At 49.2% G+C, this 22236-nt stretch overlaps 1 protein-coding gene across 1 annotated transcript; it reads left to right on the forward strand.

The window, feature by feature from the left end:
• The first annotated feature begins 19177 nt into the window (after nucleotides 1-19177).
• LOC135174200 (olfactory receptor 14J1-like) lies at nucleotides 19178-20201 on the forward strand. The gene has a single exon (XM_064141433.1). The coding sequence runs from the start codon at nucleotides 19178-19180 to the stop codon at nucleotides 20105-20107; it is 930 nt and encodes a 309-aa protein (XP_063997503.1). The 3' UTR covers nucleotides 20108-20201.
• Nucleotides 20202-22236: the final 2035 nt, after the last annotated feature.

The raw sequence follows: 22236 nt of genomic DNA on the forward strand, positions 1-22236 counted from the left end.
TTCCCTTACTACCCCTGACAGGGATCTGTATCCATCCCTCACTGTTTCCAGGGGCAGCTTCCTTAGCAGGGGGGATCTGCAGAGCCTGCACCCACAGATCCAGCTCCCTTTCATTCTCCCTTATTGACCTGAGCCTGGATACTTCGTCCTTCAGCTCGGCCACTTCATCTTTCAATTCTGCCACCAAGGTGAGAAGGAAGTTCACTTGCTCACACCTGGTGCAATTGTTCTCCCCTTCCCCTTCTGCAGCAAGTGAGAGGCTGCAGCACTCCCTGCAGCCAGCAGCCTGGACTCCTGTGCTTCCCCAGGTCACGTCAGTCTGTGTGCACACACTTCTCCTGCCCTTTGTAGCACGAGTGACAGGCATAGTGCACAGTGCTACTGACAGTCAGAAACAGGAGAAAGAGAAGGAAAAAAAAAACCAAACCTCCCAGCCGCAGGTAGGCTATCCCCGCAGAGCTTTTCACTCTCTCGGCTCAGCAGCCAAAATGGACTCTCTGACCAGAACCTTTCCAAAGCTCTACCAGATTGCTTAATGCTGCTGTAAATAGACATTCTGTAAAATAGTTTCACTAACCATGTACAAAGAACTTGTGTGGGTTAACTGTGCAGAAGTTTGGGAGGAAATTATCTTTGTATAGATGATTAAATTATTTTAAAAACTTTCAAATCAGCCTCGTATCTCACCCCAAACACAGACTAAAACCCCTCCAAAACACAAGGTGGGAGCTTTTTGGTCCCACTTCTCTGGACATGCCCCAAGGGCCTTGTTTGCAACCACAGAAAATTTGTCACGAGGACCTGCAGAGAGCACATCCTGGTTTGGATGCTGCTCGCTTGGTTCAGACAAGATGGCCAAAAGTTTCATCCATCTCTCACAGCTGCCATGGACAGAGATGTTCACAGAGGTCTTTTCCAGACTCAGTGATTCTGTGAGAACATTTTTGGTGTGATTTGGTCCTAGCACCAAAGGGTCATGGATTGTCCAAAGAAAGGCTGTGACTTTATCTTGATGTCAGCAGGACTGAGATTCTCTTCCAAGTTGAGTTGCGTTATCCCAAATTCCTTTTCAACTTCTGGCAGGCCAGAAGCCTCCATCACCTTCTTATGGTCACTGCCTCAGTGACAGTAGCCAGAGCTGAGGCTGAACAGCACCCAGAGCATGGGGCACACCTGAAGCATTCACTAGGAGTTGGTGTCTTTGTCATTCATTCTCTACATCTGAGGCAATCCCTCAGAAATCAGGCATTGATTGGCTGTCAGTGCCCACAGAGAAGCTGGGCATGGAGGCTCTGCTTTGCATCAGCTGCTTTTCAGTAAGCAAAAAAACGATCACAGTATCACAGTATTATCAGGGTTGGAAGAGACCTCACAGATCATCCAGTCCAACCCTTTACCACAGAGCTCAAGGCTAGACCATGGCACCAAGTGCCACGTCCAGTCCTGCCTTGAACAGCTCCAGGGATGGCGACTCCACCACCTCTCCGGGCAGCCCATTCCAGTGTCCAATGACTCTCTCAGTGAAGAACTTTCTCCTCACCTCAAGCCTAAATTTCCCCTGGTGTAGCCTGAGGCTGTGTCCTCTCACTCTGGTGCTGGCCACTGGAGAGAAGAGAGCAACCTCCTCCTGGCCACAACCACCCTTCAGGTAGTTGTAGACAGCAATAAGATCACCCCTGAGCCTCCTCTTCTCCAGGCTAACCAATCCCAGCTCCCTCAGCCTCTCCTCATAGGGCTGTGCTCAAGGCCTCTCACCAGCCTCGTCGCCCTTCTCTGGACACGCTCGAGCATCTCAATGTTCCTCCTAAACTGGGGGGCCCAGAACTGAACACAGCACTCAAGGTGTGGTCTAACCAGTGCAGAGTACAGGGGCAGAATGACCTCCCTGCTCCTGCTGACCACACCGTTCCTGATGCAGGCCAGGATGCCACTGGCTCTCTTGGCCACCTGGGCACACTGCTGGCTCATGTTCAGGTGGGTATCAATCAGCACCCCCAGATCCCTCTCTGTCTGGCTGCTCTCCAGCCACTCCGACCCCAGCCTGTATCTCTGCATGGGGTTGTTGTGGCCAAAGTGCAGCACCCTGCACTTGGAGCTATTGAACCCCATCCCATTGGACTCTGCCCATCTGTCCAGGCGGTCAAGGTCCTGCTGCAGAGCCCTTCTGCCCTCCAATGCAGCCACATCTGCCCCCAGCTTGGTGTCATCTGCAAACTTGCTGATGACTGACTCCATGCCCTCATCCAGATCATCTATGAAGATGTTAAAGAGGATGGGGCCCAGCACTGATCCCTGAGGGACACCACTAGTGACAGCTGCCAGCTGGATGTGGCACCATTCACCACCACTCTCTGAGTCCAGCCTTCCAGCCAGTTCCTAACCCAGCACAGAGTGCTGCCATCCAAGCCATGGGCTGACAGCTCAGATCATTCATTGCTGAAATTTCCAGATGCATACAACTGAATTCTGCTGATCTCATTCCTAGGCTGCCAGGCAGGGCTTTCCTTGATCGCTTTGGACAGGGCAGGTGCAGCCCTGCAGCCCTGCCAACCATCCTGGGCATGCTGTGCTCAGGCATGGGGAGCAGTTTACTCTGCTTGCAGGGATGTAAACCTGTGCTGAGAGTTCTACTGATTGGAGAGACCAGGATGGGCTCAGCAGAATCCTTTGGTGTCACACAACGCTCAACCTTCAGGCTCCCATCTTGCTCCCTCAGCCAGCTCTCACCCTGACATTTCCATTCCTTCCCTCAGGGCTCTCCACCCTTGCTGGAGTTGTCTTGACACTCACAGCCAGACATGGGCTGCCCACACTCCTGGCTCCCCTCTTGCACCATAGCTCTCTCCTCGATTCGCATTTCTCTGTCCTCAGACCCAGCCTGAACCCTCCAAGCTGCACTTCCTAAAGGCTTCCTTCTCTGCCCACAGCCAAGTGAAGCTCCAGCAGCTCAAAGCAGCCTTGAGGCAGCAGCACAGCACTCCCTGAGCCTGCAGCTTCCAGAGAGAGCCTCCAATGTCCATCCTGCAGATCTTCTCTGCAACCTCTCCAGTTCCTCCTCCTTCCTCCAGACCAAGGAACCACACAGCAGACATCATCAATGCAGATGTGGCCACTCCAGTGCTGAGTGCAGGGGAGGATAACACCCATGACTTGGTGGCCACACTCCTGCTGCCACAGCTCCTCTGCACTTGGCCTTCTTCACTCTCTGCAGGCTTTGCTCCATCCCAGGGCATTGGCAATGGTCCCTGCCAGAGCCTTCGGTGCCTTTTGACTGGGGACAGCACAGAGAAGAACCTCCAGCTCCAAACCAACACCCAAGGCCCCTCCCTGCTGCTGCCTCTCAGCTTGGCAGCCACTATGGATGTCTCAGGGCCCAGCCCAGCCCTGTGCCTGCTGCTGGCCAAGGACACAAAGGGCTTGCACTTTCGGTACCCTCATCCCATGGCCATGTGCCTCCTGCTGCCCTAGGAGCTTCTCAGCCATCAGTCATGTCCCAGTGCTGGCCCAAGCCAGCAGCCTGCTTGTGGCTGGCAGCTGAGCAGGCAGCAGAAAGCTCTGCATGGGCTCCCAAGGCCTGTGCCTGCTGCTATCCCCTCAGGCACTCAGGGGGCAGGGAGCTGACAACCCAGCCCCAAGCCTCTCCCTGCAGAGGCCACCAGCTTCTTAGGGACAGGGACTCACACAAGTGCCTTGCCCACCACAGGACTTCTGCTGCTTGCTGGGGACACTGGCAGCTGGCAGCCCAAAAGCACAGAGCCCAGGCAGGAGTCAGGGCTGCCCTTCAGCTGCTGCAGCAAGAAGTGACCCCCCAGTCCCTTTGCTGCCCTCTTCCTGCTGCTGCCCTCTCAACTTCTGAGGCAGCAGTGACCTCCCAACCCCTGCACAGCCTTGTGCAGCTCTGAGTGGCAGGAATTTGGTTTGGGTGGGCTTGTTAAAGAGGGGATTAGGTTTGAATCTGTGTTTGGGATAAAATGCACTGAGGCCGATGTAAAAGGTATTAAATAATTTTTTAATGTATACAGAGAAATCTTCCCCAAACTTATTTACAACTAAGCCACACAAATTCTGTGATGTGGCTCATAGAACTATTTTTGCAGAATATCTGTATAAAATCACCTTAAATGATTTAGGAAAATTCTTTAGGAGTGTTTTTAACTTGAGAGACTTGCAGCACAAACTGCTGCTGAAAGTTCAAGCATAAACCTTTACAAACTTTAGTACTTCACTGGTCAGAAGTCTCAATATTTGTGCTCCAAAAGCATAAACAGGAAAATATATGTAGTGAAAGCCTCGTGGTGGACTTCACGTGGTAATGATGTGATGTGGCTTTGCTGCTTGTTCAGTCCAAATTGAGCACACTGCCTAGGAATGGTTCACAGACACAAGAGAGCCTGGATCTCAGGAAGTCATCAGGTGGTCAGCAGCCACCTGGGTAAAGCAGGGCGCAGGCTTGTGGGCTGGAGCAGTCCGATTGAGTGTTGTATATAGGAAGGAGTCAGCCCTCAGGCTTGCACGGTGGGCTAGAGCGGCAGGCAAGTCCCAATGTCGAAACCAGTTGCTAGGTCGTTGCTGGGTCATTACCTGTATTCAGGCTTGATCAGGCAGGGTCAGGCTGCCGGTCATAGGCAAGTCCCCGCTTACCCAGGATGCAACCTGTCGTGGCACACAGAGGCACATAAACAAAAGCAGAGGCAAACAGGTAGCGAACAACAAAAGCAGCAGCAGGCAGCAAACAAGCAGGGAGAGGTGAGCATCTTGTCTACCTGTATTCTCCTATTTGTCAGATGTGGGCCAAGATTAATGGTCCTTTGGCCACAATATCATCCAATCGGCTTTTGGCAGTCGGCCAAAACATACCAAATTAGGAAGGGTCCACAGGCCTGGCTCCCCCAAATACAGGAAGAGTATGGGCCTTGCACCCAGTAGGCCATAAGCTAGGTGTGTGGGCTTACACAACTGTGGTACACAATCTGGGCCCTGGGCAGGCCAGACTTTATGGTGTCAGGCCCTTTGTGTCCCTTTTTGTCCGTTTGATAGGTAAACAGGTATAAGCCTATTTTGGGCCTACGGGCCCTCCACAACAGGGCTAAAGGCTGGGATTAAGGCAAAGGCATTGATGCCAGGAGTAAAGGCTGAGGCCAAGGTGAGCAATGGTGGCAGAGTCAGAGGAAGAGATGTTTTTGGAAGGAGTTGAGCATTAGAAAGTGAGTTGAGGGATGGGCTCAGCTACTTTGGGTTAGAGCAGGGGCCTGGCTCAGGGGACAAGCAGGGGTAGGAGTAGGGCTTGCGGATACTGACTAGAGAGAGTATGAGGGGCCCAAGTTGTATTGGGATGGGATCAGAAGATCCAGTGTGTAATGGGATGGAGGCAAGTCTGTATGGGGAATGTGGTGGTTTGGCTGTTATCCACCCCACACACACTTTAGAAGGTACCCCAGCTAACTCAGACGGGCTCTGGGAATATAAATGAAGCTATTTATTTACAGCTGGCACAATACACAAGCAGCTATTTACAGTATATACAGTTATAGACAGAAATATACAAAGTAAAAGTAATACAGAAGCACAACTCCCCTCCCAGAAACCTGAGTCCCCAGGAGGGGTTCTCAACCACCCCTGCACCTTCCCCCTGCCCCTCTCAACCTTACCCCAGTTCTCAGGAAGAATAGAGGTGCAGCCAAGAGGTTAAGGAGCAAGGTTAGTGGCAGTGAGGTTAGGGAGATGTAGCTCAGTCTGAAGCCAAAAGCAGAGTGAAAACAAAATGGCGAATGTTAACTAATGTTTTCCTTCTTGTTCCCATACATCTCAGCGAGACTGTGAGGGAAGGAGACATCACAATTGTTTTCATTTCACAGCCTATCATCTAGTTCTTTTCACCAAAACATTCTAGCCTGCTTCAAACTAGCACAGGGAAGGATGCAGTTTGCACTGGGAGAGAGGCCAGGCTGTGCAGAGAGGGCCTGAAGCTGTCGGTGAGATCACAGCCAGAGTAATGACAGACACCAATATGGTTAGATCATCCTCACTTTATTATGGCAATACAGCGCTTTTTATGGTAAACGTAGAAGAGGTGTACTCAGCTAGCTTAACTGAGCTTGGTACATGTGGAAGGCATGGATAGTTTAAGGCTGTGCGTAAGACAGAGACAGGTTAAGGCTTAAACCGAAACAACCATGGGGCCACTCTCCTGTGGTCAGCAGATCCTTCCCCTGCAGCTGGGATGTGAGGACTGTATCATGGTCTTAGTTCCCGCCTCTGAGATGGACTCAAGGACACTCTTCACAGCACAGGTTGCTCATGTTTATCAAATGATGTCCTTTGTTAGCAAGAAATGCATCCACAATTGGGAACTGGCTGAAAAATGGGGGGCATGAGCCCCTAGAAGTATGTACAATCAAGCCAAGGATGTGAGGTCTGAGCGTTGGAACTGCAGTAAACTACAGTGCTGTGTGTGAGAAGAAGCTCAGAGGAATTTGTCCTTGAGCCTTCTGATAAACAGCTTCTGTGGGACAGTGTGCAGAGTAGGAGGGAAATAGGAGGAATATGCAAATTCCAATATTTAGTTGCACTAAATGCCTTTGCAGTAACTGCAAATAGGGAGCATTATGCATATTCAAATATTTAAATGCACCAAATGCTAGTGAACAGTACCAGGCTGCATGCTGTGTGTGCTCACTTTTCTCACCCTAACTGAAAAGTATGTGCCTTGTAACTTGAAGTCTGATGCTCTTAATAAACAAACAGATCACTCAGAAACTTAACTCACATTGAGTCGTCTTCGACTTTCCCAAATCCCATCCGCACACAATTCCCCCCTTTTTTTTTTTAGCAACCCAAGCTTGATCTGCAATTTTACACAGGCCCTGTTTAACACAAAAGTAAATAATGCAACTACAAATCAGTATCAAAGATCAAAAAGAGAATTCTTAGGTCCTCCTTAATACACCTGCAGAGCCACAGTGGGATGTCCCCAAACATATTTCTAAGCCAATCATCTAAGGGACTAACTTCTTGCTGGATTTTATTAGTGTGCTCCTTTAACCATTGTATGCTTTTGTATATAGACTCACTATGGCCTGACAGATTCATGCAACACATACCTTTGAAATCTTCACACCCGTGGCCTTGTGCTAGAAGCAGAAAGTCTATAGTGCTCTGCTTTGCAAGGTTGCATGTCGGATGCTGTCAATGTCCAATAACAAACCTGATAGAGCTTTGCTAGTAGCATTAGTTGTTTTAGCAAGCCAACAACCAAGCTTATCTAACAACCCCAAAGCTTTTCCTGCTGCTAGCCCTGGTGCTAAGAAAGCAACAGTGAATCGTTGTTCAAAGACCAAAAATCCAGACGATCATCACAGTCACAGGAGAATACCTGCGCATTACGTTCTCATCGGGCTCTGTGTGGTAATTGATGCTGTAGAATTGTAGGTGCATTTGGAGTTAACAGAGAAAGACATCCTAAACTACAGGGTCCTCCCCTTATATGTGAAGGAATAGCAGGCCAAACTCTATCCCCACAGATAAAAACTGCTCCTGATGGCAATGGCAGAGGAACATTTGTTGATTTGGAAATGTTCCCAGTCGTGTAGTTGCACTATGCACTTTCATTCCTATAAATAGGGTGGGCAGGAGAAACATCCCAGGCTCTAGACTGATTTTTCCCTGTATACTGGAATTTGACACAATAATCCCTAAAAGCTCAAATTCCTGCGGTTCCAAATCAGCTGGTGGCAAATGCAGAGCCTGCCTGTCCCACGTATCAATGAGCCCCTTTCCATTAGCAACAAGCTTCTGAGCTTTTGGCATAGGCCAGTTGTCTATTGGCACTCCCACAAGGCAGGTAGAGAAAGGGTTTTGTGGGTAGGTGGTAACTAGAAATATTGTGTCTTGTCTGGTCAGGTTTGCCAATGTAACCCTGACATTTTGCCTGGGGAAGAAAGGAAAGACACAGGTCTCCATTCATTCCCTTCCCACAACCACAGGTAGTCAATACCATTAAGATGGAAAGAAATTTTAAGAGCCCTAACATGCCCCTGTTTTCCACCATGCTTATCTAGTGCCACAATATTCTTTCTCAGACTCCCACCCTTCTGGGTTCACTCCATAATTTTCAGGAAGTTTGATGTTTTCACCACACTCCCCTGCTGTGACCTGCATCTGTTGTCTATTGTGCTTAAGAGCTACTAATTTCTGGATATGTGCTGTGGAGGGCCTGTAGGCCTGAAAATAGGCTTATTTATGCCTTGCCCTGCCTGGACATGGTTTTCTGCCAGGACCCCTGGTTGTAAACACGTTGTGTAAGCCCCTACACACCCAGCTCGTGTCTGCCCAGTGTAGGCCCACCTGATTCCCATATTTGGGGAAAGTCCAGGCAAGTGCTTTTTGCCTAATATGGTAAGGTTTGGGTGACTGCAACCTGATTGGTCATTCTGGTGGCCAAAGGAGCCATTAATCTCGGTGCACATTCAATAAATAGGGGTACATAGGTAAACAACATGCTCAGACCCCTGCATGGCTCAGACCCCTGCATGGCTTAGAACCCTGCATATCTCAAACCTCCATGCTCAGATGCTCATATCCCCATGCTCGGACTCCATACATTGATTGCCTGCCTGCATACTTAGTTGCAGAGCTCACTTAAGCTTGCCTATATATCCATATCCATATATATATATATATATGTGGAGCCTACAGTCTCCAGCCAGCTGTGCACACTTGCACACCACGGTGTTATCCCATTGCCCTCAAGCCAGGAGGATTCCAGTCTCGAAGTCCATGGGCAGAGATCCCCTGAAGTTTAGACACTAGGCATAGGCTGTGACATAGCCGCAGAGGGTGATTATTGATTAATAAGAATTGTGAGTAATTGTTTTGATGCCTCTGAAAATATCTGTTGCCTCTGATAGAGCAGAATCAGTTATCAGCCCACTGCTAGGCAGATAGCATATAGACCCCAAACAGTATTTGCCAAGGGGAAAACTCCTCTCTCTGTTCATAGTTTGAATGTTTGCTGGTTATTAATAAGTCACTGTAGATATTTTATCCTAGAATGTTTTCATAACCGTGTAAGGACATTTTAACATTAATATACAGTGGTTGGGGGTGGCAGAGTACAGAACATTGAGTTTAATAAATATATATTTTTATATAATATTATCACACCCAAATTATTTCTCCTCTCTGCCAAAATTGGCGTAGGCTGCAGAATACCCCTCCGCAACAATATGATACAAAAGATACGCCCTGGGATAGAACAAAGCCTGCAGAGAGTGAAGAAGGCCAAGTGCAGATGACCTGTGGCAACTTCTGGAAAGGTTTCACATCTTCCTCTCAGTCTCTGAGGCTTACCTGGCACCAAAGCCACCAGAGAGGTCATTAACATGCCCAGGGCTGCTCCTCTGCTGCTGAGGTCATTAACATGCCCAGGGCTGGGCTCCTGGGCTGCAGGGAGCTGCTGAAAGCAGGCAGCACAGAAAAGAGACAGCTCTGGCCAGGAGCAGCTCCTCTGCACAGCACAGCAGGGCTGAGAGCACTGCCAGGGCATCTCAGGCAGATGAGGGAGGCAGAGAGAGCTCCAAGGTGGCTAGGATCAGGAGGATGCTGAGAGCTCTCTGGAGGAGAAGTCACTGCAGTCCCTGACATGGTGAGTCTGTGGGTGCAGGGCAGTGCAGGTGCAGGTCCTGGAGGCATCTCCTGCAGCTGGCACAGACACACTGATGAGCTCTGTAAGGAGGACTCCCTGCCCAGAGGCTCTCCTCAGGCCATTCTGAGGAGCTGTGCAGCCCTGGGCTGCAGGCAGGGGTGGGCAGGGCTGTCCTGTGCAGGGTCGCGCGCTGTGAGCCAGGAACAACTGATAACCTTGGAGGAGTTACAACATAAACCTTGGGCTAGAGCTGCATAAAATGACACCTACTTAACTGATAAGAAAGAGGAATTTACAACACGCTGACCTGATTTTATTGCAGGGTCTGTTGTACTGATAAGGAGTCAGAGCATATGGTTTCTTGTGCTGATAAGAGATCTTAGCTAGGCAGAAGTTGTGAAATCTTAGCAAGAAGCTGAGTTGGAATAGCCAATCAGCAGTATACGCGAGAAGCTTAATGAACCAATCACTGAGAGCCTTCTGTATGGAGTAGAACTGTACTGACTATAAAAGATAGTGGATTTGTTACAATAAATGGAACTTTCTTGGCATCCAAGAGTCTCCCTGTCCCCCTGTTGCGGCAAATGGTGACCCCCGACGTGATTACGAAGGGAGCCTGACGTGACGACAGGCTATCAACTGCGAAAATAAGGCAGCCGGCCGCAAGTCTCCGAGGACCGAGGAGGAAGACTGAAAGAAGTCTTAAAAGGTGGCCACCCGTCTTGTCCCCGCCAAGGATTGGCAGGTGAGCTCAGAGAAACCGTTTAATATGGGTAATCATAGTTCCCATGAAGAAAGGGACGTTTATAAAATGATGAAAGAATTAATGAAGAAGCATAATAAGGACCTATCGGGCCATGAACTGAAATTGATACTAAACTGGGTCCGGGATAAATTTTCAGATGTCACCTCGGTAAACATCTTTGAGCATGATTTTTGGGATCGTGTGGGGGTTCGACTATGGGACCTTGGGACGAGGGGAGACTCTGATGCTCTAAAGCTGCTTCCCCCATGGCAGAAAGTGTACGAAGGAGTTAAACATCAGACTTTAGGAAAGGAGGCGACACCACCGTCAGCCCCTCTCTTAAACAATGAAAGTCCGAGTGGGGCCCTAAACCCCCCGGGGAAAAAGAAAGAGACCAAACAGATAAATACAGCTGTTGCCGCTCAATCAACACCTCCTAGTGAGGATCCCTTTAAACCCGATCCCTTTGGTCCTGAGCAAGAACCAGACTTGTTCCCCGATGACTACGACCCAGGCATGGTATGGGCCACGATTAAAAGACAAGCCCTGGAGGCTGGGGACATGGACATGGCTTCCGCCATTCAAATCCCCCCACGCCCTGCACGCCGTAAATTCGGTCGGAATTATCCTTTTGTGGTGCCGGTAACATACCCCGCCAGGGGAGACCCTGTCTGGGGGCCGCTTAACTTTTCTATTACCAAAGAACTGAGGAGAGTTGCTGCCGACAATGGACTGAGCTCGCACTATTTTACGGGACTGTTAGAATCAGTTTGCAAAGGTCAGGTACTTACTCCTTTCGATTTAAAAACTTTGGCTCGTCTCCTCTTAAACTCATCGCAATACATGCTGTGGGAATCTGCCTGGAAGCAGGGGGTAGAGAAGGTGCTGCAACAATTTGCCGCCGGTAATGATCAGGCTCTGCAGACTATGACCGCAGACCATCTCCTGGGAACGGGGCAGTTTTTGGACCCAACAGCTCAGGCTAGAGACTGCCCGAGGGAAGCCTTAATTGCTACCACACAAGAGGCTAAGAGAGCCTTCTTAAAAATTCCAGATGTAAATAAACTGCAGAAGGCTTTCGCCACAATCATGAAGGGACCTAAGGAGCCTTACGTGAACTTTATTTCAAAGCTGCAAGGGGCTCTGGAGAAACAGATTGATAATTTGGAAGCCAGAAATATTCTGCTGCTTAAGTTGGCAGTCGACAATGCCAATGCAGACTGAAAAAGACTCCTAAAGTCTCTACCAAATCCAAATCCTACTTTGGTGGAGATGAAGGAGGCGTGTAACCGCTTCGGAACTTCAGAATACAAATATGAAACAATGGCAAATGCCTTTGCGGCAATGAGGGGGCCAATGCGAGCAGTAAAAGAAGAATTGACTTGCTATGGGTGTGGACAAAAGGGACACATAAAAAAGAATTGCTTAAGAATGCCCATCTGCAGTAGGTGCAATAAGGGCAGACACCTCACTAGTCAATGCCGCTCGAAATGTCACAAGCAAGGTCAGCCGATCTCACAGCAGGAAAACTGGAGGCAGAGCGCGGGATGGCGCCGTGCTCAGACACAAATCCCTCAGCCACAGACAACACAGTTACCGCTGATAAACTCGGTCTCGAACAAGCAACCAGCGGCAGTGCCGGATTGGATTTGTCAACCCAGTACACAGTTGTCATAACTGACTCTTCTGTGCATCTCTTAGAGACAGTTTTTCAGGGACCACTGCCAGAGGGGATGTTCGCCCTCATAATAGGAAGATCATCGACTACTTTGACGGGTCTTTTTGTGCTGCCCGGCATTATCGACAACGATGCCTTGGAAATCAAGATCATGGCATGGACACCTACACCGCCCTGTGAGGTACCGGCGGGCAGTAAGATCACACAACTTATTTTGTTCCCCTTGGACAGTGTTTCTCCATCCACAGGTGTTACCAGACAAGGTGCTTTTGGTTCCACGGGCCAACCCCAAGTTCTGTGGACACAAACAATATCAAAAGACCGACCTATGAAACCGTGTATAATGAAACAGGATGGTCAGCAGGTTTCTGTTACAGGACTTAGAGATACTGGAGCAGATGTTACAGTAATATCTCGCGCTAAATGGCCTCTTCAGTGGCCACTTACTCATACCTCTCAGCCATTAGCAGGAGTGGGGGGTGTGGGAAACAGCTATCAAAGTGTGGGGATTGTTCAAATTGTTGGACCTGAGGGTAGAATAGCTAACATTCGACCATATGTAATGCCCATACCACTGGTCTTGTGGGGCAGAGACGTTTTGTCTCAATGGGGAATACAATTGGAATCACTGTTTTAATAGGGGCCACTGAAGAAGGGCGCGAGACCCCAAAATTAAAATGGAAAAAACAAGACCCAGTGTGGGTTAATCAGTGGCCCTTATCAAAAGAAAAGCTTAGCGTCCTGGAGCAACTAGTCCAAATTCAATTGAAAAAAGGACATCTGATTCCTAGTTTTAGTCCTTGGAACACCCCTGTTTTTGTAATACAGAAGAAAATGGGAAACTGGTGTTTAATTCAGGATCTGCGAAAAATAAATGAAACGATGGAAACCATGGGACCCTTTGTCATGGAAGGGATCAGAGCCCTTTTGCCCTATTGCAGAATTTTCATTTATACACAAAATTGTGGCTCAGAGGCCTTCCATCGAAAAAGTAAAAGCAGTATTTTCTATCTGCTTGCACTGACGTAGCTGCTGTACCAGCAGATGTACAGGCCTTGGGAGAATCTCTCTCTCAGAGAAACAAAAGACATAAACATGGCTATGTTTTGGAAAAAAGGGTTTGAATTCTCAGACATGGTGACCACTCGACAAACATCTGCTGGGGGCTGACCCCTGGGTGGTTCCATAAGTTGTTTTTGGTGAGAATTAGCCAATTGTATAAGTTGATTATAACTTTGTACCAATCTGTAAAGCTAACGCAAGTCTGCCTGTGTTGGCAGAACACACCTCTTCTAAAATACTATAAAAAATATACCCACTTGCACCTCTTGCACCTTAACTTAACTTAACTTAACTGGCCCCTCGCTTTCTACCCTGCTCTACTTGCACCTCTTTTGCTCGATACCCTGATCGCTGATCACACACGCACACACACGCAGCATTCGCATCGCAAACAACCAGCTCGAGACGGCACCATTCCAGGCAGGGGCCCGGTCCTTATGAGCCCCGGGAGTCAGCATTCAGCTCGACCGGACCCGCGGAGCCTCGGACAACGCGCCTTAAAATCCATAAAGACTTTGAAACTTTTCTGAACTGCATTTGGGACAGTGAGTAATTGATAAACTTCTATTTGAAACTGAATAACCTCTCAAGACTTCAATGAACTCTCTCATATCATAGACTCTCTTCATTTTAGTAAATCTGTATATTAAATCACAACTACGAATCAAGAATCTACGTGGGATAACTATAAATAAGTTTGGGGAAGGGGATTTCTAGTGCTTATAGTATTAAATCATTCATACCTTTTTATAAAACATCGGCCTCGCATATCTTTCCTCCAAACCTCCCCCCCCAAACAAACTTTCCCATCTGCGACACCCTTACAGCCGGGTCTCCCTTCTCCAACAATGATCCCCTGAGATTGGCATTTAATAGTGATTGATTTAAAAGATTGCTTTTTTGACATTCCATTACACCCTGAGGATGCTGCTAGTTTTGCATTCTCAGTGGCAAGTGTTAACATGGGAGAGCCGCTAAAACGCTATCGTTGGACTGTGTTACCTCAGGGCATGAAAAATAGTCCCACTATATGTCAATGGTATGTGGCAAAGATACTCACTCCTGTGCGTTCGGAGTACCCTACTGTTATATTGTATCATTACATGGATGATTTGCTCATTGCTGCAGCATCAGAAGACGAGTTAAAAAACGCTACACAAGCTACTATGCAGGCGATTCAGGGAGCAGGTCTACATATTTCTTTAGAAAAAATCCAAAAGACAGAACCGTACAATTATTTGGGGTGGAGGATCACAAATCATTCAATTACACCACAAAAAATATACATAGATGTCCAAATTAAGACCCTTAATGATGTTCAAAAACTTTTGGGCTCTATAAATTGGATACGACCTCTTTTAGGAATCTCCAATCAGGATCTAGCTCCACTATTTGACTTATTGAAAGGGGATACCGATTTGCTAGCCCCGAGGAAACTGACGCCTTCTGCAGAAGCAGCACTGAGCAAGGTTCATGATGCCATTTTGGAATGAAAAGCTTTTTGATGGGATCCGGATTTAGCTGTTTACTTAATAGTCTTAAAAGATGATGACAAATTTTCAGGGATGATTTTCCAATGGGATGTTAAGATGAAAGATCCTTTGTTGATAACAGAGTGGGTTTTCTTGCCTCATCAGTCCTCAAAGACAATTTGGCAACTCCCAGAGATGCTTTCACACATTGTTATGAAAGCCAGGAGCCGAATGTTATCGCTTTCCGGACAAGATTTCTCAATTATTTATGTGCCTGTGGTTGACTCATACCTTTCTTTCCTTATGCAGAGTCCACTCCCTTTCCAGATTGCAATTCAAGGATTTTCAGGGCAATTCTCTAACCATCCTCTGCCACATAAATTTTTCCATTTATCTTTTACTTTAGCTGAATACCCAAAAAGAAGTGAAACACCGTTGGAAGCTGTTACTCTTTTTACAGACAGGTCAGGAGCCTCTCATAAAGCAGTTGTCGCCTGGAAGCATTTTACTGATGAGAATTGGCAATCTGACATTACTTTTCATCCAGGCTCCCCACAAATCGTGGAATTGGCTGCAGTTGTTCGAGCTTTCACTTTGTTCCACGATCAGCCTTTTAACCTGGTAACGGACTCTGTGTACGTAGCAGGTATTGTAACAAGGGCGGAGGCTTCTGCTCTTAAAGAAGTCTCTAATTTACAGCTATTCCATCTGCTTAAAGATTTGATCACGCTTATTAATAATTGAAAATATGCCCTTTTTGTGACGCACATTAGATCTCACACAAACCTTCCAGGATTTATAGCCGAAGGCAACAGAGTTGCAGACTCTTTAGCCATTCCGGTTTTGACAGCCTCTCCCCTACCTGATAGGTTAGGGCAAGCACGAGCGAGTCATGCGTTCTTCCATACTAACGCGAAAGGATTAAGGAGGCAGTTCGATCTAACCGCGCAGCAAGCAGCAGATATCATCTCTGCCTGCCCAGAGTGCCAGCGCTTCAGTGTACAATCTCAAGCCACAGGAATCAACCCCAGAGGTTTACAGAGCCTTGAGCTATGGCAAACTGATGTTACACATTTTTCTGAATTTGGCCGACTTAAATACATACATTCCTCCATAGATACCTTTTCAGGCGCACTTTTTGCCTCCTGTCATACAGGAGAAAGAGCTAAAGATGCTAAACGACATTTCTTAAAAGCATTCGCCACTTCAGGCGTACCAAAAATGATAAAAACTGACAATGCTCCAGCTTACTCATCCCAGTTTTTGAAGAACTTTTTTATGGAATGGGGGATACGCCACGTTACCGGCATCCTGCACTCACCAACAGGGCAATCCATCATTGAGAGATCACACCAAACACTAAAAACACTATTAGGAAAACAGAAAGGGGGAGGGGGTATGATAGACACACCAGAGGAACGGTTACAGAAAGCCATGTACACTTTCAATTTTTTGAATTGCTTTGCAGAAGATAGCCCCCTATTGCACGACATTTTGCAAGTAATCACCTTTTCAAATTCCAGGAAAAACCTCCTGTCTTGGTGAGAAACATGGAATCAGGAAAAATAGAAGGACCGTTCCCTCTAATAACATGGGGAAGTGGTTATGCTTGTGTTTCCACAGATTCAGGACCCAAGTGGTTCCCGGCAAAGAACATGCGTCCATATATAGAACCCTCATCTGACACACAAACATCATTGACAAAATGAAGAATGTTACTGTGTTTCTAATTTGTATATGGGAAATTGGGTTAGGAGTTGGTATTTTTACCCTGTCCAAAACTAATGTTTGGATCACACTGGCCAATCTTACTGGATCACAATCGTTGTGTCTGGCTACAGCCACACCTCAGAATCCTTTCACTACATGTCCAGTAGGGGTACCAGTAGATCAATGGCCAGTCCCTGAGTCGCTGAGAGATATAATTCAGGGCAATGATGTTGTAGATAATTGGGATGGATGGGCGCCGTATTTACCTCCAGCATCCTTAGAACCCCAAGAACTTGAATTATTGGGATCAATAAAAGCAGATTATTGCCTTAGGTTTAACTACACGGCACAAAACAAAACTAAAGCTTGGAATGTTACCCCGATTCACGATATATTTAGGAATGAATCAGCTTGGTGTAATTACACAACAAAAAACATTTCTAAATCTTCCAACAAGCCTCTTAAGTTACCTCCTGGTGTCTTTTTTATTTGTGGTGATAGAGCTTGGCCATCTATCCCTTCTCATATTATAGGAGGACCCTGTACAATTGGTAGGTTAACAATTTTAACACCCAATGACACTACTGTTCTGCGGTGGCGGAAACAGTATCAGAGGCACCCGCAAATTAGAGATAAAAGAGCTGCGCACGCTTTTGATCAATCTTGTGATGATAATGTTGATTTTTGGAATAGGGAGAAATAGTTGCTGCATCAATTTTTGCACCAGGAGTTGCCTCTAGCAAATCATTAGCCACCTTAAATAAATTAGGCTGTTGGCTTGCAAAACAAAGCAATGCAACTAGCGTTGCACTGTCAGGACTACTAGTGGATGTAGATAGTGTTAGGCATGCTACATTACAAAACCGCGCTGCTATAGATTTCTTGCTTTTAGCTCAAGGACATGGTTGCGAAGACTTCGAAGGAATGTGCTGCATGAACTTGTCCGATCACTCTGAATCGATCCACGCCAGCATACAGAAAATACGGGATGGAGTGACGAGACTGCAGCAAGAAGATAATTGGGACTGGCTTGACAAACTATTTCTGGGATGGGGTCTTTCGGGATGGATTAGAAGTCTTGTAAAAACATTTTGCTATGTTATTATTGTAGTGTTAGTAATGCTTTTACTATTGCCTTGTATATTCCAATGCATGCAAAGAATGATTGATAGAGCTACTGCTAAGATCTTTGTTGTACAACAGAAAGGGGGAGATGTAGGGTCGCGCGCTGTGAGCCAGGAACAACTGATAACCTTGGAGGAGTTACACCATAAACCTTGGACTAGAGCTGCGTAAAATGACACCTACTTAATTGATAAGCAAGAGGAATTTACGACACATTGACCTAATTTTATTGCAGGGTCTGTTGTACTGATAAGGAGTCAGAGCATATGGTTTCTTGTGCTGATAAGAGATCTTAGCTAGGCAGAAGTTGTGAAATCTTAGCAAGAAGCTGAGTTGGAATAGCCAATCAGCAGTATACGCGAGAAGCTTAATGAACCAATCACTGAGAGCCTTCTGTATGGAGTAGAACTGTACTGACTATAAAAGATAGTGGATTTGTTACAATAAATGGAACTTTCTTGGCATCCAAGAGTCTCCCTGTCCCCCTGTTGCGGCAGTCCTGCAGAGCAGGGTCCCTGCAGCCCAGGGGCTGTGTGCTGGGGCAGGGACTCTGCTGCCTGCCAGCCTCAGCTCTCAGCCTGCCTGCAGAGCTCCCCATGGCGCTGTGGGCAGAAGCTGTGGGTGGGAGAAGCCCTCCCTGGCAGGGCAGGGGAGAACATGGCAAGGCAGGGTCCTTCTGCTGAGCAGAGGGTGCTGCATGGGTCAGGTTTGCTCCCAGCTGCAGCTCCCCCCTGGGCATTTCTGAGGAGCCTTTCCAGGAGATCAGGGCAGCCTTTTCTGGAAGGGAAGGAGCCTTGGCCCTGGAGTTTGCTCTCCTTGGTGGGCAGGGTGAGACTGGAATTTAGTTCTCCACTCTGCAGAAGACACTGAAGCCTCAGGTCCCCTTGGTGCTTCCTGAGCTGCTGCTGAGTCTCCGCACAGCTCCAGATCAGCCTGGGCAGTGCCCAGCTGCTGAGAGGGGTCTGCAGGGTAGAGCTGAGCTGGGATGGGAGCTGTCAGCAGGGACCAGGGAGAGACCTGGGCACAGAGAAGCAGCTGCTGGCAGGGACAGCTGCAGGCAGCAGAGACATGGGCAGGCAGATGGAGAGGGATCTGCTGCCAAGAAGCCTGGCAGGGGGCATCAGGCAGCTCTGGGCCACTCTCTGCCCTGCAGACACTTTTCCCAGTGCAACCTTTTGGTCTCCTCTCCTACCCAGCAGAGGCAGTGCCCTCAAAGCTGTGGGCTCCGGCTCATGAGTCGTGGCCTTGGCATCTGGACATGCAGCTGAAGGCTCCTGCAGTGTGCACACAGAAGGGTGACCAAAGGTCTTCAGTTGCACCGTGTGAGGTGCAGGGAGCAGAGCAGGGCAAGGAGAAGGCTTCACACCAAGCCCCTCTGCCTTTGTGCCTTCACTTCATTGTTTGCAGAGCTCTGCAGTGCTGCTCCCTGAGTCTCCCTCGAGCCACAGGACTCCTGCTGTGTGGGTCTGGGGCTGGGCTGTGGTCACTTTGTGCTCTGACACTGGCTCTGGAGGTCCTGCCCCGGAGGTGGCTTCATGGCAGCTGAGTGTCCAAGCTGCATTGGAAGCTGTGCTGAAGCCTGCCAGTGGTTGGTGGGGATGGGGCATGAGCTGAGCCCTTCCTCACTCAGCTGAGGCAGAGGCTGTTCTGTGGGCACTGAACCTTTGTTTCCAGAGAGAAGTGTCCCCTAACTTGTCACTGCTTTTCCTCCTTGGACAGGTCTCCATGGCCAGAGGCAGGCAATGTCCAACAGCAGCTCCATCACCCACTTCCTCCTGCTGTCATTCGCAGGCACACAGCAGCTGCAGCTGCTGCACTTCTGCCTCTTCCTGGCCACCTACCTGGCTGCCCTCCTGGGCAACAGCCTCATCATCACCACCATAGCCTGGCACCACCACCTGCACACCCCCATGTACTTCTTCCTCCTCAACCTCGCCCTCCTTGACCTGGGCACCATCTCCACCACTGTGCCCAAGTCCATGGCCAATTCCCTGAGGCACTCCAGGGCCATCTCCTATGCAGGATGTGTTCTCCAGCTCTTCTTTTTAGTATTCCTAATTGCTGCAGAGATTTCTCTCCTCACCATCATGGCCTACGACCGCTACGTTGCCATCTGCAGACCCCTGCACTATGGCACCCTCCTGGGCAGCAGAGCTTGTGCCCACCTGGCAGCAGCTGCCTGGGCCTCTGCAGGTCTCTATGCTCTGCTGCACACAGCCAATACATTTTCCCTGCCCCTCTGCCAGGGCAATGCTGTGCACCAGTTCTTCTGTGAGATCCCCCAGATCCTCAAGCTCTCCTGCTCCACAGCCTACCTCAGGGAGGTTTGGCTTCTGGTGCCCAGTGCCTGTGTAGTCTTTGGCTGCTTTGTGTTCATTGTGGTGTCCTATGTGCAGATCTTCAGGGCAGTGCTGAGGATGCCCTCTGAGCAGGGACGCCACAAAGCCTTTGCCACCTGCCTCCCTCACCTGGCTGTGCTCTCCCTCTTTATCAGCAGTGGATCCTTTGCCTACCTGAAGCCCCCCTCCATCTCCTCCCCATTCTGGAACCTGTTTGTGTCAGTTCTGTACTCGGTGCCTCCAGCAGTGAACCCTCTCATCTACAGCCTGAGGAACCAGGAGCTGAAGGCTGCCCTGAGCAAGCTGCTCACTGGATGCTTTCAGAAGCAGTAAACTGTTTCTTTTCTGCTGCAGGGCAGTTCTGGTGTCACTCAGTGCAGGCTCAGTCTGCTTCTCAGGTGTTTGCTGTTTGTGGTGGACTTTTAATCCTGTTTCCTTCCCCTTTCTTATTCCCTCTGTGTTGGCTTTTCTGACTGAGAGTTTATGCAGGAGGAGCTCTGATCCTTGCTTGGGTAAACCAACAAAAGGACCTTTCAGTAACATTTCTGTTCCTGAGATCCTTCCTCCAAGAGTTTTCTGGAGCTCCAGGGACAATTCCTGTGTGCAGAGTTGGCAGAGAAAAGAGTCCCAGCCCAGCAGCACTGCCAGGCAGCAGCACTCCCTGTACCCCCTGCCCCCTTCCCAACACAGACTGGCTCCTTCCGGTGCCACTTGGATCTCCTGGACCCCTCCTGGTACAACCTCTTCCTCAGCCCAGTAAAAACTGATTCCCTGACCCTGTCCCACACCAGCTCCATCCATCCCAATACCAATTCCATACCTTGACCCCTTCCACTGCAGAATGGCCCCATCCCAGTACAAACTGATACCCTGACCCCATCCCACTGTAGACTCCCAGTCCCAACAGAGTCCCTTGAAGCCCTCAGTGTACAGACTTGGCCTTGTCCCAGCAAAAACTGATTCTCCTCATCCCATCCCAGTACAGCCTGAGACCCACCCCAGAACAAACTGGGAGCCCTGGATAGGTGCCAGTGTCAAATGAATTCCTTCCAAGGGCAAAGTCAGTAATGTGACCACGCTCCCAGAGCAGGCTGTGTCCCTTGCCAGTAAAAACAGCAGAGCCTGAACAGCTCCCAGTACAGCTGTGGCCTCCTCCCAGAACAATCTGGATCCTCTTGCCCTCTCCCAAAATCCTCCCAGTCCCATCCCAGTACAGAGTGCATCCCCTGCCTCCCTCCTAGCACTGACTGCATCCATTCCAGTACAAACAGGACACACCCAGCACAGTCTGGGCCCTGTCCCAGTCCAAACAGGGACCCTTTAATCTCTCCAAGTACACCTCAGGCCTTGTCCCAGTGGGAACTGTATCCCTGATCCCCTCCCAGCACAGACTGGGCAAAGCTTGCTCTAAACTTCATCCCTTGGTCCCTTCCCAGTACAGACCAGACCTGACCCAGTACAACTGGGGTCCCCTCTCTCCATTCCAGTCACCTCTGCTCCCTGCCCAGTACAAGCAGCATCTCCTGAACCCCTCCCAGCACAGCTGTGGCCTCCTCCCAGCACACAGAGGATTGTTTCCCATCTCCCAGCACAGTCTGGCTCCCAGCCCAGGACAAAGCACATCCCCTGCAAACCCTCATTGCACCCCAGCACAGCCTGGGCCTCACTGCAGTGCCAACAGGACCTCCCCAGTGCCAGCCCAGCTCACATTGGGCTCTCCTCCTCCTGCAGACTCAGCCTCTTTAACCCCTCCCAGCACAGCCTGGCCCAGGCCCAGCACAAACTGCATGCCCTGCTCTGCTCCCAGGGCAGACTGGCTCTGGCCAGAGCACAAACTGGACACCCTGAGCCCATCCCAGTACTGACTGGGCCTTGGCTCACACAACCTGGGTCCCATCAACATCTCCAAGCACAGCCCTGGCCTTGTCCCAGCATGATCTGGTTCCACTGATGCCCTCCCAGTACTGACTGGGTCTCCCTTCAGTGCAGAGTGGATCCCCTGTCCCCTTCCAGCAGTGCCTGTGTCCATTACAGTACCAACTGCACATCTGAGCCCACCCCAGTATGGTCTGAGCCCTGTCCTAGTCCTAACAGTGTCCCTTTAAGCCCTCCAAGGACAGACCAAGCCTTGTCCCAGGACAAACTGGATTCTTTTATCCCTTCCCAGCACAGACCTGGCAGCATCTCAGTCAAAACTGAGCCCCTTTAACCTCTCTCAGTACAGACAGGACAAGCTCTAGTATAGACTGGATCCACTCTTCCCCTCCCAGTACAGCCTGGGCCCCATCCCAGTACACATTGATCCCCTGGTCCCATGCCAGTACAGTTTCACTCTCATCCCAGTCCAAACCTGACCCCCTGGTGCCCAGCACAGACTGGATCCCTTTTAGCCCTCTCAGCACAGGCTGGGCCCTGTCAGAGTAGAAACTGGATACCCTGACCCCCTCCCAGCACAGACTGGG

The sequence above is a fragment of the Pogoniulus pusillus genome, unplaced genomic scaffold (genome assembly GCF_015220805.1).
Source record: "Pogoniulus pusillus isolate bPogPus1 unplaced genomic scaffold, bPogPus1.pri scaffold_50_arrow_ctg1, whole genome shotgun sequence".
Classification (NCBI taxonomy): Eukaryota; Metazoa; Chordata; class Aves; order Piciformes; family Lybiidae; genus Pogoniulus; species Pogoniulus pusillus.